This window comes from Leucoraja erinacea, chromosome 4 (genome assembly GCF_028641065.1).
Source record: "Leucoraja erinacea ecotype New England chromosome 4, Leri_hhj_1, whole genome shotgun sequence".
Taxonomy (NCBI): Eukaryota; Metazoa; Chordata; class Chondrichthyes; order Rajiformes; family Rajidae; genus Leucoraja; species Leucoraja erinaceus.
This window is the reverse complement of record NC_073380.1, coordinates 63041238-63054509: the sequence shown is the minus strand read 5'-3', so window position 1 is coordinate 63054509 and position 13272 is coordinate 63041238. Positions and strand designations below refer to the sequence as shown.

General features: G+C 43.0%; 1 protein-coding gene across 1 annotated transcript in view; it reads left to right on the top strand.

The window, feature by feature from the left end:
• ncoa2 (nuclear receptor coactivator 2) overlaps nucleotides 1–11683 on the top strand; it is a 301026-nt gene extending 289343 nt beyond the window's left edge. Inside the window, 1 exon segment of the mRNA XM_055634454.1 lies at nucleotides 7512–11683. Within this exon segment, the coding sequence (XP_055490429.1) occupies nucleotides 7512–7562 (51 nt within the window). The 3' untranslated portion in view covers nucleotides 7563–11683.
• Nucleotides 11684–13272: the final 1589 nt, after the last annotated feature.

The following is a 13272-nucleotide window of genomic DNA, read 5'->3' as shown; positions in this document are numbered from 1 at the left end:
AGAAGAAGAAGAAGAAGAAGAAGAACCAGTAGGCGAAAGACGTGGAGGAGACGCACCGGCCGAGTATTTGAAACCAGGAGGCACCGTGAGAGGCACGGTAGGGGCATGAACAACAATAGGATTAGGCGGCACAATCCGAGGAGGAGAGTCGAGCCACGGAGAGGGAGGCTCCGGGAATGGAAGCGGGGGCGCAGGCTCTCGGACAGCTAACAGATGTTGGCGACTGCGACGGTACACAGTGCCCTCGTAGTCTACTAAAAATAGGAACGGGGCTAGTCCGCCACCCCTACTACAGTGGCAAGCTTGGAAAACCCGGTAGGTGTCTGCAAACGGACAACCTGACCCGTCGTGAGGGGGGGTAGGGGGCGGCAAGACTTGTCGTGGGACCAGCACTGGATTTCGTGGCATTGAGAAATACGGCGGGGACCGCTTCAGGGTGGCGTACCACCGGGACCAGCGACTGCTGAGCGATTGGCATTGGTGGCCGGAGGACACGGGACATGCGCCGCTGAGCAGGTGAACCCAAAACACCATCTCTGACAGTCCCTGATAAAATCGCAGTTTGACAAGCGAGACTGCTCCAGCAACGTCTTCGCGCTGCGCACAGCACGTTCAGCCAGGCCGTTACTCTGAGGGAATTCAGGGCTGCTAGTAAAGTGAGTAAAGTTCCATTTGGTAGCGAAGGCAGCAAATTCAGCGCTTGTAAATTGACGGCCGTTGTCAGTCTGGAGCTTGACCGGGGAACCAAAGGCAGCAAAGTGACGTCGCAGCTTGCCGATGACCATCTCCGATGTGATGGTGGGAAGAAGGTCCACTTCAAACCAGGATGAATACGAGTCCACAAACACCAGGTAGTGCTTCCCACGCCACTCAAAAATATCCACAGCCAGTGAAGACCAGGGCATGTCAGGGGCCGGCTGCTGCAACAGGGGCTGGCGCTGCTGGTGAGGGGCCATGGAGTTGCACTCGGAGCACACCGCGACTCGAGCCTTGATATACTTGGCCATGGCAGGCCAATAGTACTGCCCTTGAGCATGAGCAACGGTAGCGTCAGCGCCCGGATGCCCCAAATGAGCAGCAGAGTAGTAAGCATCATAGAGCGAGGCAGGGATCACCACCTTGTGACCTTTCACGATGATACCCTCCCGAACCACAAGCTCATCCCGAACCAGGAAGAATGGGCGCACGCCAGCAGGCAGAGAGTTGGGCTTGTGGGGCCACCCGCGCATAATGACAGCAGACAGCTGCTGCAAGTCAGGGTCAGCAGCAGTGTGCTCGAGCAGGCACCGCAGCTGCTTTGAAGGGACAAAATTCACATTCAGAACGTGCAGGTCTTCCTGCTCGTATGGATGCTGGGTACAGGAGGACTGAGGTGCCCTCGACAGAGCATCGGCAACATGCATTTCGGTACCCCTCCTGTACACAATGTTGAACTCGAACCGCTGTAGCATCATCCGCTGCAGACGGGCCGGGGCAGCATGAATAGGTTTGTTTAATATCGTAACCAACGGCTGGTGGTCTGTTTCCACCGTGAACCGAACCCCAAAGAGAAAGTCCCGGAACTTGGAGCAAACACCACAGCAAGGAGCTCCTTTTCAATTTGAGCATACCTTTGCTCCATGTCCGTCATGGTACGAGAGGCAAACGAGACAGGCAGCAGAGAATCTCCATCACAAAGTTGCATGCAGGCTGCACCGAGACCAAAACGAGAGGCATCGCAGGTCACCACAATTGGGAGTCGGAGATCGAAAAACCGGAGAACCGGAGTGTTGACCAGCATTTTTTTTTCAAAGTGTCAAATGACTGTTGGTGCTGCAGACTCCACGACCAGGCAACATCCTTCTTTGTCAGGAGGCGCAGCGGCGCACTGAGCTCACTGAGACGCGGAACAAACTTGCCCAGATAGTTTACCATCCCGAGAAACCGCTGCAGGCCAGCGACATCAACAGGTGCAGGGAACTCGGAGATGGCAGCAGTTTTGTTGGGGTCAGGCTTCAGGCCACAAGATCAACAGGTGCAGGGAACTCGGAGATGGCAGCAGTTTTGTTTGGGTCAGGCTACCACGAGAGGTAAAGATGTGGCCGACATACGACACTTCAGACAACCGGAACCTGCATTTGGACGGGTTCAGTTTGAGGTTTATCTGGCGAGCCCGGTCGAGGACCCGTCAGAGATTTCGGTCGTGTTCCATGACATCCCGACCATACACGAGGATATCATCGACAATGATGGCACATGGTAGCCCGGCAAACAATTGCCCCATGGAGCGCTGGAAGACTTCGCTAGCCGAGCTTATCCCGAAAGGCATTCTTAAAAACTTGTACCTCACAAATGGCGTTGCAAAAGCTGTCAAGTCAGTTGACTGACTGTGCAGTGGAATCTGCCAAAACGAACTCCTGGCATCAAGAACTGAAAATACGGTGGCTTGACCAACCTGGGCAGCAACATCCTCGACTGTCCGCATAGGGTAGTGGGGCCGCTTAATGGCAGTGTTCAAGTCCTTCGGGTTGATGCAGACCCGAATTTCGTTCTTCCCTTTTTTTATAGTGGCAACCATCGTAGACACCCAGCTAGCGGGCTTACTGATAGCTTCTAGCACCCCCAAGTTTACCATTTTGTCCAGCATTGCTTTAACTTTGTCTTTCATCGCGAAAGAAACCCTATGAGACGGACGGCACACAGGAGTTATGGAGGAATCAATAGTAATTTTATATACAAGCGGCAGCTTACCGAGCTGATCATCAAAGAGGTCAGGGTATTCAGAGACAGGGTCCAACGCCACCCTCACCTCATGGACTGTGCTGTCGAAAGCAACCAGACCCTGATCCTGGCATGCCTGATTGCTCAGCAGAGGTACACAATCACAATCCAACACAAAAAACGACAGGTCACGAGATGTCTTCTGTAGCTTGCAGTGGAAAGTTACCCTCCCCACAGGTGTCAGTCCCTCCCCTGCGTACGCTCGGAGCACAGAGCGGTCTGCAGTCAAACTTTCATTAGACCTTATCTGGTGGAAGAGTGATGTTGACATTACGCTGACCTTGGTACCCGTGTCCAATTTCGCAGTGAAGGTCTTGTCATTAACAGTAACAAGCACCGATGGATCAGGGAGTCGAGTCTGGTTGTGCAGCAGAGCGTAAACACTGGCATCCCCCATAGAGATGCTGGAGTCTGACTCGGGGGCTGACTCCTCAATGTACTGAGAATCAAGGACACTTTCAATCCTCTGGAGATTGTTAAACACCTGGCGAGGAGGCTGAGCGGTGTTCCCACGGGAACGACATACCACCGCAAAGTGGTTCTGTTTTCTGCAATAGTTGCAGGCTTTTCCATAAGCAGGGCACGGAGACTGTGGCAAATGTCCATACCCACAATTGGGGCACTTCCTGACACTCTGAGGATGAGGGGCAGGAACTGGGCGAGGCTGTGGGTTAAAACTGTTTGGTGGCCGCCGCGGCACAGACAGAGCAGCCACGCTAACGGCACGGTTCCCAGATCCTCTCTCCCACAAAACGGAGTAACAACCTCAGCAATGCGACAAGCATGCACAGCTTCGTTCAACGTGAGGTCAGGCCTCCGTAATAAATCAGCCCGCAACTTCTGGTCTAGCATGCCAGTAACTAACATGTCCCGCGTGAGCTGGTCACACAACTCACCAAAACGACAGCGCTGGGATAGATAGCGGAGGTCGGCAATAAAACATTCCACAGGTTCCTCAGGCTGTTGCTTGCGAGAAAAGAAACGAGCCCGCTCCAAAATGCGGTTCGAAGGAAGGTCGCAAATCTCTGTAAACTTCCTCAACAGACACACCGGGTCGTCAGGAGACTCGGCTGGCTCAGCAATCTGGTCATCCTCGCCCAGGACCGCTGGACGGTACACAAACGACTGAGCCCGCCTCATAGCATCGGGCCCAGCGAGATTCAATAGCAGCGATGCTTTGACAGCAGCAGGGTCATTACGGTGTGCAATATTCACATAATGGTTGTAGTCCATGACGAACGTGTCCCATCGCTCCGCGATGTCGGCATCAAAGACTAACGGGGTAGGCTTGCGACAAGACGAAGCCATCACTACACACACACTCAAAAGGCAAAATAAAACCCGATATACGAGAGGCGCAGATTAAAAGGTTCTGACACCATGTAAAGGAGCTTAGACGTAGTCCTTAGTCCTTCACTAAGTCTTTATTAAGACACTACATCCACACGTCCCAGCACTGACCACAACTGGTCTACACACGTACTGCAACCTACAGGGGGAGGGTGCATGCAGATACTACAGTTATACTACATAAGGTGGGAGTGTCAATATGATAATGAGGTAGCTACATATTTGGTTGCATGCATAAGCATCTACAGACTTGGTTTATACTCTCTAGAATTTAGGAGATTGAGAGGGGATCTTATAGAAACTTACAAAATTCTTAAGGGGTTGGACAGGCTAGATGCAGGAAGATTGTTCCCGATGTTGGGGAAGTCCAGGACAAGGGGTCACAGCTTAAGGATAAGGGGGAAATACTTTAAAACCGAGATGAGAAGAACTGTTTTCACACAGAGAGAGTGGTGAATCTCTGGAACTCTCTGCCGCAGAGGGTAGTCGAGGCCAGTTCATTGGCTATATTTAAGAGGGAGTTAGATGTGGCCCTTGTGGCTAAGGGGATCAGAGGGTATGGAGAGAAGGCAGGTACGGGATACTGAGTTGGATGATCAGCCATGATCATATTGATTGGCGGTGCAGGCTCGAAGGGCCGAATGGCCTACTCCTGCACCTAATTTCTATGTTTCTATAACACCCCACTACCCTGTTTCACAGATGAGGTGGTATGCTTTGGATCTTGGGCAGTTCCTTCTCTCCTCCATACTTTACTCTTGCCATCACTCTGATATAACTTAATCTTTGTCTCATCTGTCCACAAGACCTTTTTCCAGAGCTGTGGTTGCTCTCTTAAGTACTTCTTGACAAACTGTAACCTGGCCATCCTATTTTTGCAGCAAACCAGTAGTTTGCGTCTTGCAGTGTAGTCTCTGTATTTCTGTTCATGAAGTCTTCTGCAGACAGTGGTTATTGGCAAATCCACATCTGACTCCTGAAGAGTGTTTCTGATCTGTTGGACAGGTGTTTGGGGATTTTTCTTTATTATAGAGAGAATTCTTCTGTCATCAGCTGTGGAGGTCTTCCTTGGCCTGCCAGTCCCTTTGCGATAAGTAAGCTCACCAGTGCTCTCTTTCCTTTTAATGAAGTTTCAAACAGTTGATTTTGGTAAGCTTAATGTTTGGCTGATGTCTCTTATAGTTTAATCTTGTTTCTAAGTCTCATAATGGCTTCTTTGACTTTCATTGGCTCAACTTTGGTCCTCGCGTTGATAAACAGCAATAAAAGTTTCCAAAGGTGATGGAAAGACTGGAGGAAAAACCAGGTGCTGAGAGCTCTCTTATACCTGCATTGAGGATGCAATTACACACCTGAGCAATTACAAATATCTGTGAAGCCATGTGTCTCAAACATTGTGGTGCCCTGAAATGGGGGGGGACTATGTATAAACACAGCTGTAATTTCTACATGGTGAAACCAAAATGTGTAAAAATACCCTTTAATAAAATCTGACAATGTGCACTTTAACCACATGTGATTTCTTTTTATTTCAAAACTCAAATTGTGCAGTACAGAGGCAAATAAATAAATGATGGGTCTTTGTCCCAAACATTATGGAGGGCACTGTATCTTCACATTAAGTACCATGACTACCCAAATGCAATTAAAGTCGCAATAAGCGTACTTTGAGTTTATTATGAAGTAGATAAATTATTTAAGTGGATATTCAGTTAAGGGACGTGGCTGAATCACAAAGTAATTAGTTTTACAAGTGCACAATTAATTCTTGGACCTAATGTACATCATCTAATGCCCAGTTTATAACCCTGTAAAACCCTTGACTATAACAGCATAGATTTGTAGTACATATTATGCTGATGTTATGTATAATCTTAAGAATTTAAATCTTAATGCTGTTTAAATAATTGCTCCTAGAAAAATCCTATACATAGGTTTTGTTTCTGGTCACTTCCTTAGATATTTCTTATATCTTGTCACCCGCAGATTTGGTTTATAAAGTTCAGAGTTATTTGTATTCTCTACTAGTGCTTTTGTATGAAAATGATCAAGGAAAGGTGGAGCCTACAATGGTCCTGTGTTGCTGTGAAGACGAGTAAAACTAGAAAGTGAAAAGGTGAAATTCAGCAGGACGGCAGTGAAACTAGTAGGATGACTAGGGTGTAGGAGGGACCAAGAGAGAGGGAATGCAAGGGTTACTTGAATTTAAAGAAATCAATACTCATACTGCTATGTTGTAAGCAGCCCAAGCAAAATATCAGGTACTGTTCCTCCAATTTGCCTTTGGCCTCACCGACAGTGGATGAGGCCCAGGACAGAAAGGTCATATGGGAAGGGGAGTTAAAGTGTGTTGCAACTGGGAGACCCTGCCTCATAGATGGTAGGAATAGGAAGAAGTGTCATACCTGCAGTGACTCTCTTTCAGCACAGCTCCAAAGTGAGGATTGTATCATTTCTCATTCCGATGGTCTATCTGAAATTGCTCATTTGGCCTATGGATTAATTCCTTATATAAATTCTAGTTAATTTGCATTTGAATAAAAGAGGTAATTTTATCTCCTCTATCTAAGTTGAATTGAAGCCAAGCTTCACCAATGCATGGTAGGATAATATTGTGTTACCGGCTTTTATTGCCAAATTACAAATCTTAAAACAACAAATAACATTAAATATTTAGCACACGGGTTGCCTTTTGGATGATAGTTGTTACTGCTGATGTGAATTAAACTTTTTTTTATTTTAAGAGGAAAGATTTATTGCAAGAGTGCTACAATAACAAGTTGCAATAAATAATTAATTGTGTTCCATTAGTACAACAGAGATTTATTAACTAACTAATAGTGAATAGTAAAAGCAAAAAGTCAAAATGCATTCATGGTTTTTTAAAATCCATTCAATTCAGTCTATAGTTTTTTTTAAAGCAGGGATGAGTTGACTAAAAATGTTATATTTTAAAACATTTAAACTGTAATATTGTTTATCCAGCCCTGGCTTGTTAACTCCTTGACTGCTTATGCACATATCCTTAATTAGGACAAGAAGCAAAAATGTAAACGAAAAATATCAAGTGTATACTGCACATAATGAATGCACTGTAAAGGTTTTAATATCATTTAATATCACATTTTTAAAATGATTTAAGCATAATAATTCAAGCAATTGGAAAGATTATTATATGGTATGCAAACTATTTTTAATTGTCTAAAAAAAGCATAAAGACCAGAAAAAATAGTTGATTTCGTATTTTCCAAAGTCGCTTACTGTTCTGAATCCACTGCTTTTACTCTTTATAATGGTATATTGTGTCTTGTTTCTGTTAATTAAAAATGTATTTCATGCTTTTCAATCTTGCAGAAATATTGCTGACCCTCTGGATTGCTATTCCTCCTGTCTTCAACTAGGTCCAGAAGGTCCACGTGCTTGCTGATGTACAGTGCAAGGTCAACATTTAGGTGGTAACAATTATACCAACAAACAAGCTCCACCAGATCAAGCCAAGAAAAGTGCAGCAGCCAATTGAACTCAGCCAGTCTCAGAGAAATTCCTGTTACAAGTGTTGCTAACAGAGACAGGCTCTTTAGTAGCAACATACTTGCCTACCGAAGTTGCTTTGTCCATTAATTGCATTCACCATAAGTGTGACTTAAGTCTGTCCTCACAACAGATTGACATCGGCTTTGAACCTTGTCCGATGAATGTATTTCTATCGTCGTTTTGCAGAATGATCAGCTCTTTGCGCTTTTTTTTGATCTTCAGTGGTTGCTGACTTTTCTGCTATTTAATCCAGTGTGCAGGCTTTCAGCCATGTTTCCCTTCAACAGTATTTAGAAATGAAGCCTTTCTTTAAAAGGTTCTGCTGTGAATATAAATAAACTTACCAATAAGCTGAATAATGTAAGAATAAAGAATTTGGTTTGGAAGGTATCTAAATGGAATATGAAATTGTTTTTATGTTTTACATGAAACCAAATGGGGAATAGACCTGGTGGTTTGTTAGTGTGTTAGCTAAGGTGTTTTGGTGCATTATCTCTTCATGCTCTGTGTTTTCTGCAGTCATGGCTCAATATCCAGGGTGCATGAAATGTTTTGACTGTTTTTTATTACATTCAAATATTATAATCATTTGGCTCTGCAGACTGAGGCTACCTATTAAACGTTATCAGCTCTGTAGAGCCCCACCTCTCACACCAGAATAACTTATCTGACTAATTGTTGCATGTCGACAGAAAACACAAAATTACCAAATCATCTTAATGATTACATCGCAGTAAATAAGACCATTTTGATCCTTGCCATGTTACAGATCTAGTTAGGTTACCAAATCTGTGGCTCATTTTTACGACTTTTCTTCATTCACATTCAGGTCAAATCTCCGTGCTAGTTCCCACGACCGACCAGCGATGGTGACGTATGTCCCTACCCGTGCCCAAAATGCAGAATAGATTTCTCTCAGTCATTCGGACTGTCTCAGGAAAGCCCATAGCCCCAATTCAATCCCATCAGGAGCTGCATAATCCATCTTTAAAAAAGGCAGGAATTTGTAGTCATATCCTCATTGCAAGTGTATGTTGTTCACCCAGTCAACATTACTATTCTCCTGGCAACATCTGGTATTCTCACAACAAAAATCCCTACATGAAATTGGCCTCCTTGGAACTGAAGGCCAGCTTCCTTCTCTCCTTCACCATCTTCCCTTCTTCTGAGCTTTGCTTTTTGCCTCTCTTAGGTTGTGCTTCTTACCATAGTGACAACAGTATTGGCCTTTCCAAAATGACGGGTTGGCCTCTTGCAGATCATTCTCCCATGCTGGCTTTATCTCTGTCCACCAGAGATGAGCAATATGATTCACACTCTCCCACAGACAGGCTGGGGTGCTGGGTGGAGTTCAGGAGCATCACTGACATTTGCTAAGGATTTCTCCACTTATTTTCTTTCAAAAAAGTCTGCAATGGCAAAATAACAAAAGCAAAGATCAAATGTATTCTCTCCTTTTCTTGGTGTACCTTGCTTTCTCATTTTGTACAATGTGTTCTTCAGGTGATAAGTTGTTCATCTTCATTGATAGAAGCAAACACAGGTATACAGGCAGCTAAGACATAATGCGGAAATGAGAATCTTCAGGATAACTTTTTTTACTGGATTTCTGAAATAGGTGGCATCCTGTGCCTGGCCTCACTGCTGATTCATAATCATTTAATGTTGCATCTCTAATCTAGCAAAGTATTACTAATCTAATATTTTTTATACTCTTTAATTGTCCCTGAACAATCAATTGGTTTGGGACCGAACTGTGCAAAGAGCAGAAGCTTCTATTACGAGTCTCACACGTAAAACTTGATCAAAGTTTTACAAGAAACTCATTAAATGGTGCATACCGTGTTGTGTGCAGAACCAATATTTGCATTACCTGGTTTATTGCATTTCTGGTATCAAGTCGTGGTTTTTACACGTAATACAGAATTCTGAGCAAATGTATCTTGGGCTACTCATTCTAGTGACAATTGTGAACAGGTTTGGAATTTATTAAGAGTTTCTTGAGTTTCTTTTCAATGTGTGGGCATGGGGTTAGTATGGGTCTTTTCCATACTGCATTTGTTATGTAGACATTAAAAAGCTTTTAGCTTTGAAGAATTAAGCAGATATAATTGTGACATTACTCACACAATATACCAAATACTACAATGTCGGCGGTTCCATCGAGGCTAAGTATTCAATGCAGTTTGGTTCCAACAATGCTATCCTATCATGCATATTAGACCAGATTGTTATAACTATTAAATTCATGACTTTACACTCATGACTGCTTCTGGTGTGTTTAGTTGAGTTTATGCATGGGATAGTAATGCTTGCATTGTGAGACATAAAATTTAAAGGTATTACAGACTCGTCTAGCCTATTATTCGAAACTAATTGTTCAATGCAGTTTTATTGTGCTGAGAGGACGGACTGTTTTATAAGCTTCAGAAACCCAGTACTTCATTACAATTTCCTAAAGTCAGCGGCAGTTTCAAAAAGCAAAATTGTGTAGATCTAGGATCAGATAAGAGCCCAAACACAAACAGCCATAACATTTTCATATGGTACAGTATTTTGTAAATAATAAGATACGATGACTTTTGGAAAGCAGTTAGCTACAGTGCTCTCCATAATGTTTGCGACAAAGACCCATAATTTATTTATTTGCCTCTATACTCCATAATTTGAGATTTGTAATAGAAAAAAAATCATATGTGGTTAAGGTGCACATTGTCAGATTTTAATAAAGGCCATTTTTATACATTTTGATTTCACCATGTCTTTATACATAGTCCCCCCATTTCAGGGCACCATAATGTTTGGGACACAGCAATATCATGTAAATGAAAGTAGTCATTTTTAGTATTTTGTTGCATATCCTTTGCATGCAATGACTGCTTGAAGTCTGCGATTCATGGACATCGCCAGTTGCTGGGTGGCTTCTCTGGTGATGGTCTGCCAGGCTTGTATTGCAGCCATCTTTAGTTTATGCTTGTTTTGGGGGGCTAGTCCCCTTCAGTTTTCTCTTCAGCATATAAACGGCATGCTCAATTGGGTTCAGATCAGATGATTGACTTGGCCACTCAAGTATTGACCATTTTTTAGCTTTGAAAAACTCCTTTGTTGCTTTAGCAGTATGTTTGGAATCATTGTCTTGCTGTAGAATGAACCGCCAGTCAATTAATTTTGAGGCATTTGTGTGAACTTGAGCAGATAGGATGTGTCTATACACTTCAGAATTCATTATTCTACTACCATCAGCAGTTGTATCAGCAATGAAGATAAGTGATCCAGTATCTTCTGCAGCCATACATGTCCAGGCCATAACACCCCCACCACCGTGTTTCACAGATGAGGTGGTATGCTTTGGATCTTGGGTAGTTCCTTCTCTCCTCCATACTTAGCTCTTGCCATCACTCGTATATAAGTTCATCTTCATCTCATCTGTCCACAAGACTTTTTTCCAGAACCGTGGTTGCTCTTTTAAGTACTTCTTGACAAACTGTAACCCGGCCATCCTATTTTTGCGGCTAATCAGTGGTTTGCATCTTGCAGTGTAGCCTCTATTTCTGTCCATTAAGTCTCCTTCGGACAGTGGTCATTGACAAATTCACTCCTAAAGAATGTTTCTGATCCGTCCCTCAGGTGTTTGGTTTTTTTTCGTTATTATAGAGAGAATTCTCCTGCCATCAGCTGTGGAGGTCTTCCTTGGCCTGCCAGTGCCTTTGCGATTAGTAAGCTCACCAGTGCTCTCTTTCTTCTTAGTGATATTCCAAACAGTTGATTTTGGTAAGCCTAATGTCTGGTTGATGTCTTTATAACAGTTTTATTCTTGTTTCTCACTCATAATGGCTTCTTTGACTTTCATTGGCACAAATTTGGTCCTCGTGTTAATAAACAGCAATAAAAGTTTCCAAAGGTGATGGAAAGACTGGAGGAAAGACTGGATGCTGAGAGCTCTCGTACACCTGCATTAACGAGGCAATTACACACACCTGAGCAATTTCAAATACCTGTGAAGCCATGTGTCCCTAACATGGTGCCCTGAAATGGGGGGGGGGGGGGGGGGGGGGGGGGGATGGGGGGGGGGGGGACTATGTGCAAACACAACTGTAATTTCTACATGTTGAAACCAAAATGTATAAAAATGGCCTTTTATAAAATCTGACAATGTGCACTTTAACCACATGTTTTTTTCTATTACAAATCTCAAATTGTGGATTACAGAGGCAAATAAATAAATAATGGATCTTTGTCCCAAACATTATGGAGGGCACTATGTATAAGAGCCTGTATGTAACCAAGCAATAACTTACTTGAGAGCATTATGTTTTACATACTTGTAGAATTTTGATGAAGTAAAATTCTTATGCTGCTGATTTAATGTGAGGTACTACAGTATTACATTAGATACCTTAGCAGCAGTGACTCTGGTTTATTTTGTAAGTAAAGAATCATGATGCCTTGATAGGTAGTGAACAAGCCTGTTTCAGTAGCATTTATAAGGCCAGTAACTTGACTGGCTCTTCTGATAGATATTTTGCAACCATTTTTAGATTTTCAAACGTGCAAATATCATGCCAAAACTCCAAACTGCTACTCTGGTCCATGTAGCTTCTCTCAGTCTAATATTATGAATACATTGGAAAATTTGTTAAATGGGTTGGAAGCGGGTGTTTTATTACATAGCTTCGCTCTTGAGCTGTAACATTCTGAGTCCTGATACCTATGCGCTTGTGTGTCAGGCTGTATGGAGCATGCTGTCATTAAAAGCCCAAAACCCACACTGATCATATTGATCACTGTACAGACACTGAATGCAGACCTGTTTTTGCCTCAACAGTTGCTATTAGAAAGGTGAGCTGCCACATCTCAGCTGCAGATTGTTCATTTGATAAAGAAATGTATTCTTTCTGTGTGTTCAGATAACATCATTGTGTTTCAGATTGCTTTGGTATATAGCTTTATGTAAATACTGCTGTGAATTAGAAATGTTTTCTGAAATGCAGGCAATTAATTTTGCAAGCATTTAGAGCCTAGACCTTTGCATTTATGTCTATGGGAACATCATGTAATAATCTAATAAGTTTTCTGTATTTATCCTATTTTGTATCTTTGCTTTAATTTAAAATATATGGTTTATGACTGGGTGTATTACTGTTGGAATTGTGCAAATAACCACTGTGTAGTTGCCTACAGAGCCAAAAGATTAAAACACAGAACTCTGAAGGGTGGGGTAGATTTGTTTCACATGATCATTTAAACTCTGTGCACTGTAACCCAAATTTATATCTTCTCTAAATTTGAATGCTTAAAGGTCTACTCTCTTGGGAAGAGGATCATGGGAGCTACTTTCATTAGGAAGCAAAATCTCTCTGATTGCATTATGTTCAATCATAACATTTTTCCTCTAACAGACTTAAAGTATGGAATCAAAACTAACATTTATGAACTTTGTAGTGCTGTACATTGCAGACAAGCAAGGCGATACGACTCCGTTTGCAAAATCCAAAGATTTCACTGAGTTGATTTTAAAATACAGCTAAGCCATGGTGTGTTGGTGTGGTTCAACATAATTTTATAGTATTTCTACACAGTTGATTGTTGACTGGATGCAGACAAATTCTCTGCACAAACAATTCTATG